At 33.9% G+C, this 23,587-nt stretch overlaps 6 protein-coding genes across 6 annotated transcripts; 3 read left to right on the forward strand and 3 right to left on the reverse strand.

The window, feature by feature from the left end:
* Positions 1–688: 688 nt before the first annotated feature.
* Positions 689–1,545, reverse strand: LOC106434233 (MLP-like protein 31). The gene is made up of 2 exons (XM_013875069.3): positions 1,172–1,545; positions 689–1,090 (listed from the first exon to the last, which is right to left on the reverse strand). Exons 1-2 carry the CDS (start codon positions 1,377–1,379, stop codon positions 813–815), a joined length of 486 nt encoding a protein of 161 aa, XP_013730523.2. The 5' UTR covers positions 1,380–1,545; the 3' UTR covers positions 689–812.
* A 491-nt stretch (positions 1,546–2,036) lies between these two features.
* LOC106434235 (MLP-like protein 34) lies at positions 2,037–4,262 on the reverse strand. Its single transcript, XM_013875072.3, has 2 exons — positions 2,631–4,262; positions 2,037–2,547 (listed from the first exon to the last, which is right to left on the reverse strand). The coding sequence occupies exons 1-2, from the start codon at positions 2,803–2,805 to the stop codon at positions 2,279–2,281; spliced, it is 444 nt and encodes a 147-aa protein (XP_013730526.1). The 5' UTR covers positions 2,806–4,262; the 3' UTR covers positions 2,037–2,278.
* A 191-nt stretch (positions 4,263–4,453) lies between these two features.
* LOC106434234 (MLP-like protein 31) lies at positions 4,454–5,458 on the reverse strand. Its single transcript, XM_013875070.3, has 2 exons — positions 5,137–5,458; positions 4,454–4,866 (listed from the first exon to the last, which is right to left on the reverse strand). Exons 1-2 carry the CDS (start codon positions 5,330–5,332, stop codon positions 4,589–4,591), a joined length of 474 nt encoding a protein of 157 aa, XP_013730524.2. The 5' UTR covers positions 5,333–5,458; the 3' UTR covers positions 4,454–4,588.
* A 1,670-nt stretch (positions 5,459–7,128) lies between these two features.
* LOC106434219 (auxin efflux carrier component 7-like) lies at positions 7,129–12,093 on the forward strand. Its single transcript, XM_013875052.3, has 6 exons — positions 7,129–9,493; positions 9,560–9,830; positions 9,918–10,003; positions 10,443–10,600; positions 10,692–10,768; positions 10,835–12,093. Exons 1-6 carry the CDS (start codon positions 8,392–8,394, stop codon positions 10,899–10,901), a joined length of 1,761 nt encoding a protein of 586 aa, XP_013730506.2. The 5' UTR covers positions 7,129–8,391; the 3' UTR covers positions 10,902–12,093.
* Positions 12,094–16,474: 4,381 nt separating this feature from the next.
* On the forward strand, positions 16,475–17,375 carry LOC106434218 (ethylene-responsive transcription factor ERF069-like). Its single transcript, XM_013875050.3, has one exon. The coding sequence runs from the start codon at positions 16,689–16,691 to the stop codon at positions 17,163–17,165; it is 477 nt and encodes a 158-aa protein (XP_013730504.3). The 5' UTR covers positions 16,475–16,688; the 3' UTR covers positions 17,166–17,375.
* Positions 17,376–20,755: 3,380 nt separating this feature from the next.
* Positions 20,756–23,274, forward strand: BNAA08G20710D (2-oxoglutarate and iron-dependent oxygenase domain-containing protein ICU11). The gene is made up of 9 exons (XM_013875031.3): positions 20,756–21,354; positions 21,493–21,540; positions 21,618–21,794; positions 21,884–22,034; positions 22,141–22,227; positions 22,314–22,432; positions 22,548–22,666; positions 22,799–22,910; positions 22,988–23,274. Exons 1-9 carry the CDS (start codon positions 21,040–21,042, stop codon positions 23,030–23,032), a joined length of 1,173 nt encoding a protein of 390 aa, XP_013730485.1. The 5' UTR covers positions 20,756–21,039; the 3' UTR covers positions 23,033–23,274.
* The last annotated feature ends 313 nt before the right edge of the window (positions 23,275–23,587 follow it).

Here is a 23,587-nt window from a genome sequence, read left to right on the forward strand (position 1 = left end):
TTGGCTCCACAATATTTTCTGGTTTATCACAATGACTCTTGTGTTGTCTTATATATTCTTAATACTTCGAGAAAGGGACATACATCAGCCGGCGGATGAGAATGTAGCTTGCTATGTCTTTAGTGCATAAACTTGATAACCATTAAGTGTATGCATCAAGACTGATTCTTAGTAGACAACTTCAGCTATGTTGAGAAAAAACACATAAATTTTTAAAATGGTAACAACCATATGTTATTAATTTATTATAAACTAAATGTTATATTGTTATGTATGGATGAAGAGTCTACTCGCTGACATTGCTTGGTATATTTTATTAGAGATTTGCTGGATTTGAACGGTTAGTCCAATCATAATACCTGTATCATAATAATATAAACCCATCATCAACTTCGTCTAGTTATTTATATGATTTCTTTTTCTTTTTCAAAAAGTCAAAACTGAAACTTATCCAAGGCATGTTACCACTCCAATTCACTGCTTCAGAGGGTATAGCGTAAGAGTACTAATCAAAATAATATTTCATCCATTAATTGTATAGGTATTTTTGATTTAATATTTCAAACCTTTCTCGTAAAGTATAAATATTGCTAGATTTCCAGATATTTAACACACTTCATATTTGAAATCTAGAGATATAGCAGATTAGTATCAAGACATGTTTGATGTATACAAACACCCAAAGTCATAAAGATATATCTCGTAACACTTTCATATCACATCCCTTTAGATCTAGAGAGAGTACATTTTTGATATAAAACACCCAAATACATAAAGATAGATACAAATATAGATAGATATTCAACGAGTATCTATGCCTTAGACATAAGCATTTCGTCGATTTCTTTGGACGTTTTGATACACACTTGGAGCAGAGTCTCCGGGGGAGCCACGTTTTCATCAATCCTCTCGTATTCCATGCGCCAGTTCACCACACCTCCAGGTCCTCCTTGCTTCGGAGTCACCTGGATCGTGCATAGGAAGCTCTTGAACTCTTTCATCAGATCTCCCTCTAGAACTCTGAACTTTATCATGTTTTTCTTCGGTTCCACTGCCTCGATCCTCTCATTAGCCACCATTGGCTTGCCATCTGCACCCAAACACACAGTTTTTCTCAATCAAAAATCTTCTACCGTAAAGCAAATGATAGATATATAAAAGTTTTGCTTACCCTGGACATAGTTCCAGGTGACGAGAGTGCCAACTTTTCCCATCTCTCCCTCTAGCACACGACATCCCTGGAGGTTTTCAAGGCTGGCTTTAGACAAGTCTTGTGGTCTCGCTGCGAACATGTGATAGAACTTCGTGGCCGGAGCTTTGATCTCAACGTCTGCCTCAATCTCTCCTTGTAGAGAAGGCTTCAACATGGCCTGTGCCATTTTTTACAGATGATTAAATACTTCCCTAGTTTACTTATAGAATGCGAATGAGTTACTGATGAGTACCTTCAGAGCTCACAGCCCCTTATATAGAGAAAGGAGTGAGCAACTATCAGTAAGGTGGTAGATTGAGTGACTTAATTAAGTTTATTTTTTGGTGACATTTTCCCCCCTTAAGTTTTAATAAATGCACATACTCATATACCACTTATTTGAAGTATTGTCGAATTATTTATCATCTAGGACTTTAACTACTTTGAGATTAGCATTTGGTATCGTATGCTTCCATTTTAAACTTCCCATAGTTTTTTGGTATATTTATATGTTTGATGATCTTATATAAGTAGGACATTGTTCTTCTAATAAGCTATTAAACTTTCAACACCTTTAAACATATATGGAAATGAAATCTACCACAAAATAATTGTTGAAGATGTATTAAAACTTCAAGTTGGAAGAAGCATTTCACAACAAAAGAGTTGTGGAATGTTGGAATATATATAATAATTGTTGAAGATCGATGTATTAAAACTTCAAGTTGGAAGAATCATTTCATAACAAAAGAGTTTTGGAATGTTGGAATATATATGGTCCCTTAGACAAGTAAAGGAATCATATCAACTAAACAATTCTTGTACTTTATAAATTGTGGGTATTGATTCACTGATGTGTCCTCGCACTAAAGGTATCCAACAAAGATAAAAGTAAAGCGATCTACAAAAACTTATCGATAATAAATAGAAACTGATGTCTTGATTTGAGTTCGCGCATGTAGAGACTGCAACAACAACACATTTTATCTACAAATAGGCTGAACACAAGTCCAAAGAGGAACCAAAACAGGGACTATAAGATTTGATTTATTTTAATAAGGAAACTCGAAAACGTTGATGAGATGTTTATGATTCGGACAATAACCTAGTCTCGAGGTCACGCGTGTAATCTGCAACGAAGGCAATGTATTTAGTAGGGATTGGAACGTCGTCGTGTATCTTCTCGTATTCCCATGTCCACTTGGCAACACAAACTCCATCTCTAGGAACAACGTCAAGTGTTATCTTGTAGCTCTTGTATTGCTCCAACACATCTCCTTCAATAGCTAAGAAAGAAACCGACTTGTTCTCTTCATCAACCTCTATCTTCTCCTTAACCTGCTCCATCTTTCCATCTATATCGATAGAATACAAGAACTTGATAAAGAAGAGTAACCTTTTTTCAAGAATCCAAAAAAAAAGTTATGTAATTACATACCTACGATGAAGTTCCAGATCTGAATCGAGGAGTTGGATTTGGGATCGTCACGATGAACAGAAACTGCTTCTGTCTTGTCTGTGAAATTTCCTTCTTTCTTCTTGAAACTGTTGAAAAATCTATCGGCCGTCATGTTCACTTGGATCTCTAGGTCGAGAGTCTGAATGCTAGTCATGGCTCCACAATTTTCTTGTTTCTTACTATGACTTGTGTTGTCTTGTCTTAATATTTTACCATTTGGAGAAAAGAGAGGTAGGTGGCTTCTTACGTATGTTTCTTGGTAAGTACTACTCGTGGCACTGACAAAAAATAAAGTAATCTATACTACTAAAAGGATCTTTAAAAATCTACTTATAAAAAGTTGTTAGACCATTTCATTAAAATGTTATATTTTATATCACCTTAATTAATCAACTCCACATAATATGTTTAATATTTGTGCCAAACTAAAAGATTCTGCCACCAGATTTTATGCTTATTAACAAAAAATAATATTAACATTTATTTTCAAATACCAGAAAGATAATGTTTAGATATAGTTTATATTGTCAGCTATGATGATAATTTATCCGCTCCACATAAATGCTGATTTACAACATTTATTAACATATTATATGAACCAAATTTTTTTATATACAGAATGTAAAACTTTTATGTAAAACATAATGTATAGAAACATGACAATACTTTAAAGTTTTTTAATTATATTCAAAATTTTATACACGAAATATGTTTCTAAAAATCTATCATTTTATTTGAAATCTGAAACATTAACCGAAAACCTAATCTGAAACACAAAAGAATAATCGTGATACCGAACACATATTTGAAACAGAAAATATATTTAATATACACAATACATTTTAGATACTCAGGGTACCGGTTCAGATCTCTATAGAATCCAAACCTAAACCGACACTGCGGGTCTGAAATATACCCAATAGGTACTTTGCCGTAGACTTGGATCTGAACCGATTCGGATCGGTTTTTATTCGAACCAAACAAAATGTTTGGACCTAAGAAAGAGTTACATAATAATATACATACAAAATTTTAAATAAATTAATTCATAAATCATATAATTTTATAAAATTCTATGTTTTGATATAATTCAATATTGTAACATAATAACATACAAAAATCATTAACATTATTAGACTTTTTATTGTAAGAAAACCCGCGCTTTTGAAGCGCGGATCAAAATCTAGTATTTCTATTAAATAGCTACTTTATACTTTGAACTAAACTTAAACCTATTTCACATAGGTTTATAAACTTAATATAACATGCGTTGGATAAGTTTCCGTTTTGACGTTTGGAAAACAAACAGAGAGAAGATATACAGATATAAATAATTGGACAAAATTGATGATGGGTTTATATTATTATGATCCGGCTATTATGATTGGATTAAGCAAATCTCTAGAAAAAATATATCAAGCAAATATCAGTAAGCAGACTGTCCATCCATACGTCACATTTATTTTTATAATAATCAAGGGTTTGTTTCCATTTTAATATTTTATGTTTTTCTCAAAATAGCTGAAGTTGTCGACCAAGAATCAGTCTTCCGTCTTCGATGCATACATACATACACTCCACTTGAGTGTATAGAAAACATCAAGCTAAATTCTAATCTTTGTGTATTTGATCTCCTACATGATTCTCATCCTTGCGTGTTTTGATTTCAAAGCAAAAACAGAGACGAGCAAGTATGATATACGAACTCTTATTATCAAATTAATAATCACTTTTTATCAAAAAAAAAAAAATTAATAATCACAGCTGCACACTTAAAAGTTACATATTTGCAACTTACAACATAAAACATAACATCGACTCATTATCATTTATATAACTTGCAGACATTTTATCTTAATCTTGAGAGAGAACACAGTTATTGACACAAACAGGAAAATTATATAAAACGTACGGAGGAAAAAACAATAATTTCTCCTCTATTCCTCGGACAAGAGGTGTTCGTCGATCTCTTTGATCATATCAGCAAAGAAAGGGAGCAAAGTCTCAGGGTGAGAAATGTTCTCATCAATCTTCTCATACTCGAAGTGCCACTTCACAATACTTCCACTTCCTCCTTGCTTAGGGGTTACCTTGATCGTAATCAAAAAGCTCTTGAACTCTTCCATCAGATCTCCCTCTAAAACCCTAAACTTCACCAGTTTCTTCTCAGGTTCCACCACTTCGATCCTTTCCTTTGCCACCTTGGCTTGTCCATCTACACCCAAAACGTTTACCCATGAAAATATTAGATCTTTTTGCACAAATTCATAATCGGTCTTGGACACAGCGAAATGAAACGTTCACATATAGTCGCCAAAATATTAGTGATTAATATACTTATATCATTCGGCCTCCAAATGATTAATGAAACTATATGTTTAGTAATTGCTTCAAGTCCGATGAATCTTAGGACCGGTTCTATGTCCAATTATGCATGTATTCACAAATATCTACTATATATTATAGATTATTGTAGCATAAATACCATGAACGTAGTTCCAAAAGATAATACTGCCAACTTCGCCCCATTCTCCGTCGTGCAGATCACATGCCTGCACATTGCGTGGAGTGGCGTTGGCCACATGATGCGGCGTTCCGGCGTACATGTGGTAGAACTTGGCCGCCGAAGATTTGATCTCGACTTCAACCTCAAGTTCTCCAAATAGAGAAGATTGTGCCATGTTTATTTGCCAACGAAAGTGATTTGATAGACTTTGAGATGCTTAAGGTTCGTATCCCGTTTCTAATTTATAGACGGAGAGTGACAACCTCTTCGACTGATCAGATAAATTAAAAGATATGGGAAGGGTTCAATTTTTTTTATTTTGTGATGTCTTTATCTATGAGTTGGAGTGGTTTCGTATATCTTTGATAAATTTGGGTTTTGAATTTTGAAATATTTTAATAATAATAGATTATTTGGTTTATAATTGTGATCCGTATCTTATTGATTGATAAGTTCGTATATAAAGCCAGAGCATGTGTCACCAAGCACTAATCAAGGTTTGTTGCTATTTTATATAAAAACTTATGATAAGTTTTAAGGATAGTTGATATTTTTTCTATTTCAGCAAACATTCAGTCTTTGCTAGTTGCTACGTAACGTGGATCCCGTGTGAGATTTTATCAGATATGCAAGTATTTAGTTTCTTGATTTTTCTTGGTATAATACTACATGTTCTTGTAGACTATTAGTTAAAAACGGCTTGTAGACTTTTCTTCGTCGTACATTATAGAAATGGTTATACGAATTGAATTAAAGGTTTTAACATGTAATGAACTGTACACAGCGCACAGCTCTTAATATTTTTAAGTAATCCATTATTTGGTGTAAGGTTATCTAAAAGGCTAAAATAAAGGAAGACATCATGACATTATAAAATTATACAAAATTAGATATTTTAACTGCTATGATCCTGATCATTCTCTTCCGCCAGTTTCAAAAAAAACATTGGAAACTTATGTTACTTTTCGTAAGGACCTTTTCTTTTTTCCTTTTTGTGGCTTCAAGAATTACTCTAGTATTTTGAAGCCAACAAAAACAAAATTTCTTTTGATGTTAATATTTGAAATCCATAGAATGTTTTTTTATAGCATACTTGGAATATATATAATATAAATGCAAATAACAATTGACAGTTAAATAATTGAGGCTCTGTGTGAAACTGCAAGAATCAAGGCCTTATGCATGTTGGAATGATGATGAGTTGGAATTCTGGAATAAGATCCCTTGGATCAACAACTTTTAATATTCGATCTTAAGTTGAGAGAATCCGTTCCAGTATTGACCACCTCTTTTGTAACAAAGATAAGAGTAGAATAAATAAAGAATCTTTGATACGCTCAAAAAGGTCAGAGAAACTGATCATTGCAAAGAAAAGAAAAAAGAAAGAAGCAATTGTAGTTTAGTCTCGAGCTCTTCTATAACGTATCCATCGTCATGGAAATGCTAGAAAGTTCACATCAAAGGAGTTAAATATACTGAAATTCGTATAGAAGAGACATATATAATTATATATATAAACGATTTATTTATCGTCAATTTATAGGTTTTAGTTGAAAATTCGTAATTACTCACATGTATTAGAAACCAATAAACTCAAACATACATACATGATTCTAAATATATAAATGAGTATTTTGGGTTAAGCGGAAGATCAAGTTGGGGTTCTACCGTAGCCCTAGGACGGTAGGGTTTAAGCGGAAAATTGTGTTGAGGTTCTACTGTTACTTGGACTAACCGTAGCCGTAATACACAGCCCAGACCCAGAGTCGATCCTCATGTTCAATAATATCTCTTAAGAGAAATATCACGAGTTTACTTTCTTCCACCTACAAAAGTACTTCTCATGCATACATCAAAATTAAAACGCTACAGATAGGTTATTTTTACTTTGGATTCTTCTTTGTTTTCACCAATCATAGCAAAAAAAAAAACGATTTAACAAAAATATAGTTTTATGTGTTATTCATGTAAAAGTGGAATTAAAAGGGTAAAAACAAAGACAGTAAAAATATGTTAGTCCTCCATAATTCATTTTTTTCTTTGTTATTCATGTAAAAGTGGAAAAGTTTTCCCTTTTGTCTCATTTTTTTATTTACAGTACAGTTGTAATTAATGTACCATCCTATCTCTTTCTCCATTATTGATTTTGGTCAAGAATCTCAAGATGTATGTTTTAGTATGAGCTTTGCTATCTAAGAGTGGACTTAGATGATAGTGAGCCTGGTGACATTGAGGATTAAGCCAATCCCTTGGGAAGTGCTAGGATATCAAGACTAATAACCCCTCGCGTTTTAAAAGATTCTTATAGTGCAATAAAAAGTAGAATTTGTTTTTGGTTCAATGTCAATTTTTCATTCACAAAAGATGAATACAGAGCTTTTGACCTCAGTTCATTTTCAACCACAGAAACTATATATGAAATGATAGAACACGTCTATATATGGATCCTATGTACGCTACTATCTTTTCCACCAAATAGAATTTAGATCAAACAAGTTTGGCGAATACTGCACGCCCTTGCTTTAGCAATTTATATTAATATATTAACTCCTTAGTCACGTGTTTAAATCACCACCAAGGCATTACCCATTACTCTAAAACACTTTCAACAAGTCTAAACTGAACCTTTGAATATCCAACTTATTTAGTTATAGAAAAGAAAACAAAATCATTTAGTTATTATCTCAGTTAAGTCTATTAAACAACTTTTTCATGCTGATCTTATTGAGGTTTAGAACATCTCCAAAAGTCCACATATTTTAAGAGCATATTTAATGGGTTTTTTAGAGTGAGATTTTTAACGAAATATAAGAATTCCACTCTAAAAACTCCTCATTAAACATGCTCTAAAATTTGGCAAAACATTAAATGTAAGGTTTGGGAAGGGGGGAGGGCAGGGTATTTGTTTACAAAAGCAAAACCTTATATTAAACCTAAAAACTTTTATATTATACATAAAATTCTTTATATTTAACAAAACAAAACTTAACCAAATAAGTGATCATTTGTCACAAACATGCTTTTAATACTCACACCAAGTTTACACAATCCATTCTAACTGAATTTCAAAACAAATTCATAACTCCTCATACGTAGCTATCTCAAACACAATCCATAACTATATATTAAATGGAACTTATGTGATATATTTTCTATAATATCCTTTCATAAACTAGGGAAAAGTTCATAAACAAGTAGTCGAAAAAGGGTTACAAAATAGTTTATCCGGCGATAATGATCACATGGCACGACCTCTACACGGTCCTCACTGCGGTAATCCCACTCTACTTCGCTATGATCCTCGCTTATGGCTCCGTCCGGTGGTGGAAAATCTTCTCACCGGACCAATGCTCCGGAATCAACCGCTTCGTCGCCATATTCGCCGTCCCTCTCCTCTCCTTCCACTTCATCTCCACCAACAACCCTTACGCCATAAATCTCCGTTTCATCGCCGCAGACACTCTCCAGAAACTAATCATGCTCACTCTTCTAACCCTATGGGCTAACTTCACTCACTCAGGTAGTCTCGAATGGAGCATCACCATCTTCTCCCTCTCCACGCTTCCCGACACGCTCGTGATGGGTATCCCCCTGTTAACCGCCATGTACGGCGAGTACTCCTGCTCGCTCATGGTTCAGGTCGTCGTTCTCCAGTGTATAGTCTGGTATACAATTCTCCTCTTCTTATTCGAGTACAGAGGAGCGAAGATTTTGATCATGGAGCAGTTCCCGGAGACGGCTGCTTCTATCGTCTCTTTCAAAGTCCATTCCGACGTCGTTTCGTTGGACGGGAACGATCTACTTGAAACGGACGCTGAGATAGGAGGTGATGGGAAGTTACACGTCACGGTGAGGAAGTCAAACGCTTCCCGGAGATTTTTATGTTGTCCAAGTATGACTCCACGTCCGTCTAACATCACCGGAGCTGAGATTTACAGCCTTGACACGACTCCAAGAGGTTCCAACTTTAATCAGTCGGACTCCTATTCAGTGATGGGGTTTTCCGGTGGCCGTCTCTCAAACTTTGGTCAGTCGTCTAGGGGTCAAACTCCTGGGCCTTCAAATTTCGAGGTGAGTTGTGGTATGGCTTCGTCTCCTGGGTTAGGGTATGACCCGGGTACTTCCGGGTCATACCTAGCCCTGAATGCGGAGTTCTCCTCCTTAGTTGCTAACAAAACGGTTAGCAAAAACCATCATACAAGAGGAAAGTCTAGTAGTAGTCATGATGCTAAGGAGCTCCATATGTTTGTTTGGGGCTCCAACGGAGGATCCGATCAGGGAGCAAAAGAGATCCGAATGATAGTCCCTGAACCTCCTCAAAAAGCAGAAACAAAAGGTTTTTTTTTATATAACTTTCTATAGAACTATATTGACACAAAATCTTAAACGAAGTTGCTTATAGTGACAGCTACTGGTCCGAGGAATATAGACTTTGGCGGTGAAGAAGAGTCGGAGAGAGTGAAGGAAGTGGCAGCCGGACGAAACAAGCTTCAGTGTAACTCCATGGCGGAGCTAAACCCTAAAGAAGCGGTGGAAACCGTACCAGTAAAACATATGCCGCCGGCGAGTGTGATGACTAGGTTGATAGTAAAAATGGTGTGGAGGAAACTCACCAGGAACCCTAACACTTATTCCAGTCTCATTGGTCTCATATGGGCTCTCGTTGCTTTCCGGTAACTAATCAAGAACCAATCAGTACTTCATTATTAATATATTATAGACTAGAACCGAGTTATGATTGGTTTTTGAAATTTGAAAAGGTGGAATGTGGCAATGCCTAGAATCATTCAGCAATCAATCTCAATCCTCTCTGATGCTGGTCTTGGTATGGCAATGTTCAGTTTGGGTAAGTCCCATCTTCCTCACTCTGTTTATGTGTTTTAATTACGCCAATGCACAGTTACAAAAAAAAAAATCGTTGCATTTTTTTAGTAAATAGTCAAAAATGGTTTAGTATTTTTTAGATTTTTTGGGGTGGCCCGTTATGGGAAGGACCATCCGAGAATGTATGGTCAACGATGAGACGTCGTATTACATAAGTGGTCGTTGTGTGAGGACAGCTGAGCTCGTGTTCATGATTGTTGCGTGGTCCACAATACTAACTGGAGTTTACATTTCATTCAAATTTACGTGTATGGTATCATCATTTATTGGATTTACATTGCATTTACATGATGTATCTTATCATCATTTATTGTAATAAATATTGCATTTACATGATATATCCTATCATCATTTATTGTGCTTGAATGGAAATTAATTAATTGGTTGCACAAATGGTCTAGGGTTGTTCATGGCATTGGAACCTAAATTAATCGCTTGCGGAAACTCTACTGCAACTTTTGCAATGGCTGTGAGATTCTTGACAGGACCAGCAGTAATGGCCGTTGCTGCCATGGCTATTGGATTACGCGGAGATCTATTACGTGTGGCCATAGTTCAAGTAAATAACAGTTGATGTGGCTAGCTAAAACAACTTTGATAATTTCATTATAACAAATCACTAAACGAGATCTTGTGGTACCGCTTTGTAGGCTGCATTGCCTCAAGGAATCATGCCGTTTGTGTTTGCAAAAGAATACAATGTTCATCCGGCAATCTTAAGTACAGGGTTAGTATTTTATCTTTGGATAAAAAGAAACTTTCATGCGTATTATTACTAATGTTGATATTACAGGGTAATATTTGGAATGCTTATTGCACTACCGATCACACTTGTTTACTACATTCTACTTGGGCTATAAAGCTCTGTCATGGAGAGGTTTGCTTCAGAAAAACAAGAGAATTCCAAATTTCGTTGAATAAAAGAGAATGTAACACGAGGTTTAGTAGAGTTAGTGACCAATATTTGAATTGAGGATTAAAAGCTCTTTTCTTTCCAGTATTTTCCTAGAGATTAGAAGAGGATGACAATGATAGAGACAAGAAGCGGAAAACAAGGGCAACAAGACAAAACAACCAACAAAAGAAAAAGCGTCGGACTATATATATCTGATTTTGCGTTTTTACGGAGCGTGAAGGTTGTTTTTGTATACTATCATTTCTCTTTTTCTTTTTATTGGAACAATTTCTCATTGTGTATTCGTTGTTGTTCCTAAAGAAGACAATTTGAACTATCATTATTTTTTTTTGAATGAACGTTAATTATATTCAAGACAAAAAAATTATTTTGCATCTAGTGCTACATCTATAGAACTTTTAAAGAATGAAAGAAATTGGTTGGAAAAATCATCTAGCGCAATTTTCTCTTTTCTTGCTTTCTCGTTTCCTTGCTTTTTTAATACTCAGTGCTGGTAGAAGATAAGACGTTAACACCATAATTAACTCCAGTATTTTAAGTGGGTTTTTTAACTTCGGGTAAAGCTAAGAATTATTTCTTAGATTTTAACTAAGAAAAACTAAAAATTATTTCTTAAATAAAAGATATAAAAACTGTTTCATAGTTGAAAAGTATAAAAAAAGTGTCAAATCATGAGTTAAGAACTCCGACTAAAAGACCGAAGTTAATCATGCTCTAAGACTCTCGTCATACTTCTTGTCTCCTAACTGTCGAATGTCAGATAGTCTGTTCCTCATTGTTTTATCCAAGATCTTGGTAAGCCTCATTGGCGGTTATACTTAACATTTTCTATTGACATGTGTTTTGAACCGTGACGGCTTAGACAGCGATAACATACAGCCACCTCAAAAGTAGTTTACTAGGTTTTGTTTAATGTTTGTTTCTAACGACCATTATGGTATTGTGTTAGTAAGAATATAATGAAGAAAAATCAATCTGAAATATGAAATAGCGAGATTGTAGTTTATTGATTTTTTTTTATTGTCACGTAATTTGAACTAGATTTTCACCCGCACAACCGTGCGGATATATATTTTCACATTTATATATATAGATATTTGTTTTACATAATTACTATATATTTTTAATGTTACTTACATATTTAAATGTTTGTATAATTATGTCAAATATAATAATTTTATATTTTTCATGTTGTAAATTAAAATCATCACATATATATGTTGCTTATTATATATTTGTCCTATTAAATTTGCGTTTGATTACGAAACTAAAATTTTTAATACATGAAACAACATATATGAAAACAATTTTGTATTTAATTTATTATAATCATGATCCGTAATTCAAATCGCTAGATTTTTTTAGTAATTTTTTTAATGTTTATTAATTTTATATAATAAATTACTGTATATTAAAAAGTTTAAGATAAGATAAATTTTTATACATGTATTATATAATTTACTAATATTAACCCGTTCAACCAACATATTATATTTTTAGCATAAATATTTTATATTTATGAAAATAAAATATGTTAACATATAAATTTAAAATATTTTTATCATATTTTGTTCAATATAACGTTTTTATTTTAAAATGATAGATATTATTATAAAATTGATAAAATAGGATATAATTTTATTCTATTAGTAAAATTTCATTACTAATTACAAAATTAGTTGAAAATATTTATATTCAATTTATGACAATTAAATTAAAACTAACTAATTTTCAACAGTAAATTTAAAAAGATTCTAAGAAGATTTAAAAAGATTTTGTTAGAACATTTTAAATATATTTATTTGTATTTCAAATAAAAAGATAAAGATATTAAAAGATATAATAATGAACTTATGTAAAATATAATATTTTCTAGAAATGGTCCAAACTAAAAAAAATCACACATGAAAAGAAGTCATGACTTCTGTTTTAATGTATAAGATAAGACTAGGGAAACATTTTTGAAGTCAACTTACAAAAAATATTAGGGGGAAAACAAATCAACCATCTATGAAACTCATCATTTTGCCAATCAATTAGTCACTTCAAATTGTTACTAATTTCTTGGAGTCTCTAAATTTTGGTGGATGTAGCCAATTAATAAATCTTTCAATAAATATTTTAAATCATTTTGAAAGTTTTATGTTTGTGTAATTTTCTTCAAAAAATTGGAGACATACCAATGCCTATGTTTAAGATCAGCTGTGTCTCTGACCATTACGGCATGGTAATGTATTTTCTCCGTTTTAGAAATATACATATTATGAAATTTTCTTTTCAATATGATATATTAAACAAAAATGATAAAATATAATTCTGTAAAAATTGCATTTATTGAATTTTTATTATTTAAAAATAAATAATCATTGATAATAATGCATTTTTAATTAAAATTTAATATGTTTTTCATGTGCAAAATTCTTAAATATACATTTTTTAAACACAAAGAATATTAATTACATAGAGTCTCAGATAGGGCTGGGCAACAAAGTCCAAATCCAGAGAACCAAACCGAATCCTCCGAAAAAGTAGTATTCAACCCAAATTAGAATTGGTTAAATATCCAAACGGATTCAAAATTTTGGTATTTAGAGAATCGGAACTGAATTTGATCCTAACCCAAGTATTTCGGATATCCGAATGTATCCGAAATATATTTATATAATTAAATATATTAATTATTTTTAGATTTAATATATTAAAAAGATCCAAAATATATAAGATTTTTTGAAGTTATCCAAAATTAAATTTCTAAAATAGCTAAACGATATTCAAAATACCAAAAATACTTGAAATATCCATTAAATTTCTATCCAAATATTCAAGCCATGCCAATTTAAATGTTAAGTTTAGGTATTTTAGCATGTCTTATTCAATTTTATATATACTATATTATTTTAATTTTTAGATTTTGAGAAATTTAAAGTATATATGAATTATATATTTTTTTAAAGTCTAAATGAGTTAGCCGAATCCAAACCAAAATTTATAAATGTCCGAATGGAGCCCGAACCGAATCCGAATAAGTATCCGAACGCCCATTCCTAAGACTCTCAGACCACTACTCATTATTCTGCTGTGAAGAAAGGACCAACACACACCGTCTTTAAACCCAATGGAAACATTTTTTTTCTTGAATCCTATCGATAAATATCCTGTGAGGAGAAAAAGGTTATATATGTTATATACTTGCATTCTGATCCATCTGAATTTTGTATTCAATTTTCGTAAGACGATCCATATATTTCGGTTGAAATAGAAACACATAATGATAGAGAAAACATATGACAGAAAATTGGTTCAGCACTGTGTTAGTTTTGAATATCGTTGCGTGAATAATCGCTGGTTTGCGAATAACATGCGAATCTATATGTATTGAATTAGATGCCGAAGTGGAAGGAACATACTCAACGCACATTTTTTCCTTCTAGAGAAAAGTCTTGCAACAAATAATCAACGATCACAGACTAGACCAGCCATTGCCCATTGGCAAAGTAACTAGTTTGGTTGATCCGGAGGTTAGATTAGCGTATTTTGTTATTGATTATCTTTTACACAATCTTAAGGCCAACATGCCTCGCACAAAGTAATGAACTCCGTGCACTATTTTACCCAAAACTTGTATTTAAATAAGTCACTGTGAAAATATATTATAAGTAGTTGATTTATCTATTGAAAAACATTAATGTACAAAATTCATCTTTCTGTAACACGAAAAAAATTCAAAACATCTAGTTTTCCGTAAAGGAGGGAGGAGTATACAGTCCTATATATTTTTTAAAAAACTGTCATGTATTATTTCTTGCTACTATCGAAAATGCCTTTGAGAATCAGAAATAGTCAGTAAACAAAACAGATGGAAGGGGAATTGTATTAATTATATGGGTTGGTATTAAATATGAACCGATCATCCGTTTCTTGAATAAAGTTTGTCTTATTGAACAAGTTAATATCATCCGTTTCTTTTCTTGAATAAAGTTTGTCTTATTGAACAAGTAATTTTTCTAGCATTTCTTTTTTCTGTTTCAATATATATATATATCTGTTTTTATGTATTTTCAACATACGTTTTGGCACAAAACACTTAAATTCACCCTAAATAATAACTAAGAAAAATATAAGATAGAACCTTATATAAAAGACTTGTTTTTCAAGTGGACTTTTTACTATGAAAATGAAAAATATTTTTAATAAATAGTTTTTGGTCGTCTAAGTTCTTACTAATAAACTAGTTTTGTGATTATATAGGTTTCTATTAGTTACAAAATTTACCTAATCATATTTATATTTAACCAGGCAATCATTTAATAAAATCAATGACAAAGAAAATTTTCATTAAGCCAGTTGGTACAACTTAAGTCTATGTTAATTATTTTAGTCTTTCCGATTTGTTTTTTTTTTTCATTTTTCTTGATTATCATAGCCATACATGATATATGTTGAGTGTGAGTGACTAGCCATACTGACTAGTGTACTTGTGAGTAAAAGGAAAGAGCCAATGTCTAAAAATGTCTGCTTCTTTCTTTTCTGTCTAGTGCATCTAGTAGTCTCTCGGCACACTCCCTCATCTCATGTGCTACGTTGTCGTTATTTTGCAGTACTACTAAGTACTAATTAATCGGTTTCGTTATACCTATTAGGCTATTACTTAGGAGGAAATTCCTTGTGGATCACAAAGAGTGATCAGAGATTGCAGAAAACTCTCTATCTCCCTACGTTTTCTTTATCAATTACCGATAACTTTACCTTTTGCATTTTCTCGTATGCAGTTATTTCTTACGTAAGTACTATCATTTGAATTTAACATTTTACCAAAAAACTACTATCATTTGCCCGTATCTTAAAATAACGAGCAGATATGTGATATACGGGTAAAAATAGAAATGATAATATTAATAACTAACAAGCTATCCACAAAAAAAAAAAATCAGATTTAGAGTTTAGTTTTCCAACTGCAATCTTTTTCAATATTTAATTTAGTACTATACGAGTTTGTCTTCTAACAAAATATAGAGATAATTGCACTTCGACAAGAGAAAAATCTGGTAGAACAGTAGATATCACTCATAACTAAAGAGGTTAAAAGTTATCCATTAAGGAAATTTGAATCCGAAAAAAATAAATGATGGAAAAAGATTATGAACCTGAAGTCCACAACATCTTCAAAAAGCTATGGGCTTTGATCCAATAGTGGATTTTGAACCTTGATTTAATTTGCTCGAGCTAAACTTACAATCTCTATATGGCCCTTAGAACTCTCTAACTGGAAACTAAAAAGGAAATTAGTGTTTGGGCTGTTATGTTAACATGACCACTTCTGTTTTCTCTACAGAGTGGGTCTACTTTTTATATCGGGCCACATATCGTTTTTGATGGTATTTCATTTTCACCATCTATTAACATCCAATATTAATTAGATTGTTTTTTTTTTCGAGAAAGTATATTTAATTAGATTGTTATGATCCCTATGAATATGCCGAATTAAAAAAATAAAACATTTGCACCCCCCAACGCTTTTCTTGACCAGTAAGTACAAATATTTCACCCTGCAATTTATTTTTTGTCGCTACGTTTCAAAACCGACTTAAAAATGGGATGAAGTATCGCACAAGCCAAAGGCCAATAAAATTCCGATGAAATTTTTTAAAAAAAAACACATCCTTCATTTTTAATAGTGATCGGACGCAAACGCTAACTAACACCGTTAACTCCCAAATTTAACGGCGTGACGATGAAGAGAATCGTGAGGATATCATTCACCGACGCGGAAGCCACCGATTCCTCCAGCAGCGAAGACGACGAGCAGACAAACACCGAGTCGCCGCCGCCGCCGCGACGCCGAGGGAAGAGGTGCGTCAACGAGATCGTCATCGACCCGACCGATTCCTCCGGTAAGAAGAATCGCGATCGCGGCGGGAAGACGCGGTTCAAGATCAGGATTCCGGCGAGGCTTGAGAAGAAGAATAAGAAGTTCCGAGGGGTGAGGCAGAGGCCGTGGGGGAAATGGGCGGCGGAGATCAGGTGCGGCAAAGCTCGCGACGGACGGCCCGTTCGCGTATGGCTTGGGACGTTCGAGACGGCGGAGGAAGCTGCTTTGGCGTACGATAAGGCGGCGGTTCAGCTGATCGGGCCTGACGCGGTGACTAATTTCGGTTGTTCTAAGGCGGCGAAGGAAGGTTCCGATGCTGGCACCTCCGCAGTGGCATGATCGTCTTTTGTTAATTGATTACTTTTTTTTTTTTACCTTTTTAACTTTTGTGAATAAGTCATAATAACATATGTGCAGTTTTTTAATTTCTCATTCCGGATTCTTGGTTTTATTTAAACTGTACATTGTGATCTGTTTTTTTTTTTGTGTTTTTATTTTATTGTGCAGATTTGGAATCGCTTATTGCTTGAATTTTTCATGTTTTATGGATTTGATTTGATTTATAAAGTCTTTTCATTTGGATCGAAATTGAGAGAACGAAATGGCTAAGTTCGTAACTACACATGTAATTGTTGCTTTGTTCAGTCTCAGTATCCTCGTTTGATTTTACAGGAGAAGCAAAGCATGCAGTACTTTTTTTTTTTTGGTAATCCATGCAGTACTTTCTTCTTAGAGAATAGAGATCAAACATCCTCTTGCAATATGCTACTCTGTTATTATTGCCATACCTCGTCCAAGTTCCTTCTGCTTAGTCATATCAGAGCGAAGCTGCTAAGCCAGATCATTCACAATGAATAGCCTCACAAGACCAGCACAACACACTGATATGTTACAATCATCACATCACTTTCACTTATTTAATCCAAACCTTATAAAAAATTAACTTTTTAAGTCTTTAACTAGTACTGGACCTACTGGTGGAGCCCCGCGATTACACGTCAGCTGATAAAGTCACAAATGCCCAAGGGAACGGGTGATTTAACGGTTTTTAATTTTATCAGTGGTTTAAAGGTTTCAGACAAGATCCAAGCCGGATAAGAAAATTGGGTGACAATTAAACCGGATCGGTTAAGAGAACAATACTCTAATGGATGATGGTCTATTAAACCTTATAGATACGCATACACTACAAGGATTGATGGTGAACTGCATGCAGATTGGTGGTTATTTACTTACTTCGTGTTGATTCATGGTCATGCGAGAGTGGGAAGGCTACAGCGAGCCTTTCAGTATTCCACCGAACAGCTACAGCTACACTATGCTTATAAACAAGAACTCAGACCTTGGGAAATGGGAAGAGGTTGTCAAGCAAACTGTATAAAGAGAATGCTAGATGCTTGCACGCGTTGGGCCTTGTTCAAGCATTTGGACACAGACCACGCATCACGAGAGGCTGAGTTTCTTGACAAGTTGTTACGCCGTTGAAGAGGAAAGCAAAGGTCGTGACTTTGAATGATACAAAATTGTCTTGGAGCTGACCGGTTTCTTTCCTGAGTGCATATGGGCTTATGCACATTGGCTCAGCTTTGATTGGTATGTACAAGCTTATTCTCTTAAGCTCTCACAAGACTTGTGCAGTATCTGTGATACTTGACTGTAATGCCAGCTACTTCTTCAGGGGATAACACAGCTCTGAGGAATCGATCCAATGTTGTTGAAGCTCGTTACTTTACATGGAACTCATTCTTACATGCAAGTATGGCACTATTATATACACAGCAGAGGCAAGAAGAATAGGAATAAAGATAGACACCTAAGTGGTGTTTGCTACTAGGAAGTCCACACTCAGTGAAATAAGATTCCTTTGTAATTGTTTAATTTTTTTGAAAACAAATTTTGGGAAAGAGAGAAAGTGTAGAACACATGTAACTTCATTGTGGTACATTTTTGGGAAGAAAGTTAGAGTGAACAAGCTCTGCTTCTCTCTAGACTTTGAAGCATGTTTTAGCACAAAAGATTAGAATGAGTGTTGTCTCGTAATGAAATAACTTTATAAATGGAATAAGATTCCTTTGTAATCAGGTTTGACATAAAAAATATATTCTAACCATGTTCTATTTCTATTTTGTAATGGAATGAAAAATAAGTTTACTTTATAAATGAAATAATATATTTATGTTTTGTTTATTACTTCATTTCAGAGTTTGATTAAAATTCAATACATTAGAGATATTTGTAGCAAAGGACAAAAGAATAGAGCTCTCTGTCAAGTTTCTTCTATCATTTTATCATTTTGTACAAATGCTATTTTTATCTATTTGGAGCAAAGGACAAAAGAATTGGAAGAGATAAATGAGTATGCAAACATAAATTGTTTCCACTAACAACATTATATATGTTTACTATTATTTTTGGAATTTAAGTCAATGCTTATCAGTCTATATATGATTTCTCCTTTAAATACATGGTGACTTTTAGATTCGGAATTTTACAGTTGCATCAATTCTTACATTTGCATTTTTGTTGGGCCAATCAATCAACAAATCATGTATGACAGTTGCTAAGATTTCCTTTTGTTTTTTCGTCTATGAAGTTTTATAGCCACGACTACATTGAAGAACGAGACATAATTAACCACAAGGAGAATCAAAAATCAATAATGATCTACACAAGAGAATCGTGTTGGTAAAGATCCATGATCATGCCAATTGCCAAAGCGCTTTGATTTGAATCTTTCTAGAGACCACCAGAATACTTTTCTGCATAATTTGAACAAAGAAAGTGAGCTTCAGTCATGCATGGCGATAACTCGAAATACAAGTATAGCATCCTTTATTAAAAGATGAGTCTCAATGTCCCATGAATAGTTGATGAATTCAAGTTATTCCCATAAAGATCAATCTATATATGAAGAACTCTACGACCATTGGAGAAACCAAATCCATGGCTAACTAATAGCTTCATGACAACATAGACATACGGTTCAAAAGACTACGAAACCAGCAACTAAGAGAGAATTAACTCCAAGCAAAAGCTCTATCCACAACCTTTTTTTGATCAAATGCTCTATCCACAACTAAAACATAGTTTTCTAACCGGAAAGAAAGAAGTAAAACTCAAACAAATGAAGATAAGTCTAAACGAAAAAAAGAGAGGACATTTTCTATACATAAAAAAACTCCTAGTTTCATAGATCAAACAAAAACTAATTTTGCTTATGTATTGTATGATATTTTTTGAAAAGTAACTAGAAACATCACTTTCCTTTCTCAAATTCACCATTTTTTTTTATATACATAAACTTCGAATGGTATCGCATCGCACTGTAGTTAATAATGAAAAAAATCTATACATATAATATATTTAATATATTTTTGTTACTCGAATCTAATTGTTTATTCCGTTTTTATCCTTAGACGCTCCATCTCTATCCGTCGCGTCACCTAAATCTTATTCCTTCCTATAATTCCATTTTTCATAGATTACTTTCTAAACCTATTTATCCTCTACAAAATTCTCATTGGAGTTTTTTACCATTATATATGTTCTTTACCTTAACATAATTTTTTTCTTCTAATACAATTGGTGAAACCCAAACAAATGAAGTAAAAATGTAAAACCCAAACAAATGAAGCTAAGTCTAAACAAAAAAAAAAGACATTTTAAATCATGAGTTTCTACACATAAAAAACTCATAGATCAAACAAACTAATTTTGCTTATGCATTGTGTGATGTTTTTTGAAAAGAAATTAGAAACATCATTTTTGTTTCTCAAATTCATCATTATCCACGTGTCATTGAAAAATTTTCTTCGTATTATAATTGTTGAATCTTTTTTTATATACATATACTTCAAATATTTATAAACCGGACCGGATCACACCGTAGTTAATAATAACAAAAATCTATACATATACTATATCTACATGTTTTTGTTACTCGAATCTAATCGTTTATTCCGTTTTTATCCTTAGACGCTCCATCTCTATCCATCGCGTCACCTAAATCTTATTCTTTCCGATAATTCCATTTTTCATAGATTACTTTCTAAACCTACTTATCCTCTACAAAATTCTCATTTGAGTTTTTACCATTATATATGTTCTTTACCTTCACATAAAAATTATTTTTTCTAATGCAATTGGTGAAACCCTAACCCCCCAAACAAACCATCATTCTCCTCTTTCAAAAAAAAAACGCAAAACCCTAGAAATGACCTCCTCGGACATGAATTCCAATTTAAACCGCCTTAGATCCATGGCTCTCGGCTCTTCATCCAACCAATCCGATCAGCAACCGCGAGCCTCCCAAGAAACCCTCAACGCGACTTTGAAACTCCGGAGAACCCCCAACGAAGAGCACGAGCCGGACCACTATGAGGATCTGCAGCTCGACTTCAACCCTTCTCTGTTCAGGTCCCTCGAGCGGTTCTTGCCCGAGAATCTTCTCAGCTCCACTCGCATCGAAAAGGCTCGTGCCATGAGTGACCTTCTCCTCCGTTACTCGCCTGAAAGCGAACGAATACGGGTATAAAGTTTCGACCTTTACTTATTACCAAACCAAAAAAAAAAGAAAAAGTTTCGACCTTTTTGTCGCTCTGTTTCTTGTTTATTGAAATTGAGTTTGAATTTGTAAAACCCATTTCGTTAATTTTGGGGAAAACAGGTTCAGAAGCATAGAGAGTACAAACAGAACATCTTGTCTTCTTACCAGGTAAATGGAGTCTTGTCTTGTCTTGAATGTGTGTCAGTCATTGTCTAATTGAATCCTTTTTTTTTTTTAATGTTCAGCGTCTACATGAAGAGCTCTATACTCTAGACCCTGCTAGCTTCTTCGTCCCTTCGTTTCTTGACGCTGTTAGTAACACATCGGAGGAGAATTTCAAAAGCATAATTGTTCGTGCAGCTCCTGGGATCTACACTTTTGATATGTTTAAGCCACAGTTTTGCCAAATGTTAATAGCAGAGGTTTATGAAAATTTTGAGTTCTTTTATGTGTGTTGTGTTGTGTTGTCTTCTCTGTCTGATTCTAAAACTAATACACATTGCCACCACAGGTTGAAAATATGGAGAAATGGTTCCATTATACGAAATCCTCAATGATGAGACCAACAACAATAAACAAATTCGGTGTTGTTCTCGATGATTTTGGCCTTGACGGCATGCTCCAGAAGTTGCTTGGGGACTTCATAAGTCCTATATCTCAAGGTTGCTGATTATTTTTGGGGATTTGTTTGCAAAAAGTTTTATTTGATGTATGTATGTATGTATGTATGTATGTGCTTCATGGGTTTGGTTTTGTTTCTTATGTCAGTTTTGTTCCCGGAAGCCTGTGGAACCGGTTTGGATTCTCACCATGGCTATGCTATTGAGTATGGAAAGTATAGGGATACTGATCTTGGTAAGTACTACTGGGAGGGGAGGCGTCTGGTTTGATTTTGGAGTGGTGAGAATATCTAAAACTTTTTGATTTTGCTTGATTTTTAGGGTTCCATGTGGATGATTCAGAGGTTACTTTGAATGTCTGCTTGGGTAACCAGTTTTCTGGTGGGGAGCTCTACTTTCGAGGTGTGAGGTGTGATGACCATGTGAATTCTGAAATCAAGGTACTAGTGAAAACCAACCCATCACATCAATCAAGCAGTTGTTGTTGTGCCATTTAGTAGCTATCATCATCACTAGTGAGATTGATTCTTAGTTAATTTTTTTTTTTTTATGTAGGAAAATTATGACTACTCACAGGTACCTGGTCAAGCCGTTCTCCATCATGGACATCACCGCCATGGTGCTAGAGCTATAACTGCTGGACGCCTAGTGAACTTGGTTATGTGGTGTAGAAGGTAAAGCCTTTCACAATGATTTTCCCAAAGTTTTTTACAAAATGCTGCTACATCAGATGTTTCATGAACCCATCTAACTTGTTCATGGGAATTTTTCATTATCTTCCCTTTGTCTTTCTCTCTCATGTATAGCTCAACTTTTCGAGAGGCGAAGAGTTACCAAAAAGATTTCTCAAGCTGGTGCGGAGGATGCAAACTTGAAAAACACAATAGGCAGCAAGTGGCAATTAAGGCTACTGTAGAGGTAATATATATATATATATCAATGCTGCATGCAATTGTTTTCCTTTTTTTTTCCTCATGTAGTTCTTGTTTTTGCAGATGCTGAAGAAGAGAGGTGCAGACAAGACGCATGTCGAGCATTAAGATAAACTGGGGATATGTCAGGAGAATCTATCTTCTTTGTATTAATTTTCAGTGGCTATGTATGTAGAGGCAGTTAAAGTACCACCCTTTGTTCAAGGGTATAGTATTTTCTTACATTTTTCTTGGAGAGCGGCAAAAATTCATTAGAGAGGAAGATTAGTTAAAGTGATTATCAGCATTGTGTAACCGTAAGAACTTAGATGTAGAACACCTTTTGTTCTCTTTAAGCGTTTTATGCGACTTCCTGGCTTTTGAGTAAAAAATAAAAAAACACACTCTTGGTCAAACAAAGCTGACACGACCAGCTACGCCTTTTAGGTGGCATCTAACAGACTCAGCATTCTAAGACAACCACTGGTAATTCTTGATGCCGCCTTGCTTACTTCTTTGAGCCCATCAAGTCAGTTACACTCGTCTTTAGCTTGATGCAATTTTGTTATTTACCTCTGCAAATAATTTCATCAAAAGGTTGGAGTTTAGTATACTAATCATTGTAATCCTTTACCAATGAAGCTGAGAAGCTTGAGCAAGCCGAGAGTAGTCTGGTCTGCTGGC

The sequence above is a fragment of the Brassica napus genome, chromosome A8, assembly GCF_020379485.1.
Source record: "Brassica napus cultivar Da-Ae chromosome A8, Da-Ae, whole genome shotgun sequence".
In the NCBI taxonomy this organism is placed as follows: Eukaryota; Viridiplantae; Streptophyta; class Magnoliopsida; order Brassicales; family Brassicaceae; genus Brassica; species Brassica napus.

Bases quoted from the DNA above. Each gene is read 5' to 3' on its own strand.
- BNAA08G20710D (XM_013875031.3), top strand. From the start codon at position 21,040: ATGACCTCCTCGGACATGAATTCCAATTTAAACCGCCTTAGATCCATG. The intron at 21,355-21,492 runs GTATAAAGTTTC...TGGGGAAAACAG, and splicing joins CTGAAAGCGAACGAATACGG to GTTCAGAAGCATAGAGAGTA. The intron at 22,035-22,140 runs GTTGCTGATTAT...TTCTTATGTCAG, and splicing joins CATAAGTCCTATATCTCAAG to TTTTGTTCCCGGAAGCCTGT.
- LOC106434218 (XM_013875050.3), top strand. From the start codon at position 16,689: ATGAAGAGAATCGTGAGGATATCATTCACCGACGCGGAAGCCACCGAT.
- LOC106434234 (XM_013875070.3), bottom strand. From the start codon at position 5,332: ATGGCACAATCTTCTCTATTTGGAGAACTTGAGGTTGAAGTCGAGATC. The intron at 4,867-5,136 runs GTATTTATGCTA...TTTTGGGTGTAG, and splicing joins CTTTTGGAACTACGTTCATG to ATGGACAAGCCAAGGTGGCA.
- LOC106434233 (XM_013875069.3), bottom strand. From the start codon at position 1,379: ATGGCACAGGCCATGTTGAAGCCTTCTCTACAAGGAGAGATTGAGGCA. The intron at 1,091-1,171 runs GTAAGCAAAACT...GTTTGGGTGCAG, and splicing joins CACCTGGAACTATGTCCAGG to ATGGCAAGCCAATGGTGGCT.
- LOC106434219 (XM_013875052.3), top strand. From the start codon at position 8,392: ATGATCACATGGCACGACCTCTACACGGTCCTCACTGCGGTAATCCCA. The intron at 9,494-9,559 runs GTTTTTTTTTAT...AGTTGCTTATAG, and splicing joins TCAAAAAGCAGAAACAAAAG to TGACAGCTACTGGTCCGAGG. The intron at 10,601-10,691 runs GTAAATAACAGT...ACCGCTTTGTAG, and splicing joins TACGTGTGGCCATAGTTCAA to GCTGCATTGCCTCAAGGAAT.
- LOC106434235 (XM_013875072.3), bottom strand. From the start codon at position 2,805: ATGACTAGCATTCAGACTCTCGACCTAGAGATCCAAGTGAACATGACG. The intron at 2,548-2,630 runs GTATGTAATTAC...CTATCGATATAG, and splicing joins GATCTGGAACTTCATCGTAG to ATGGAAAGATGGAGCAGGTT.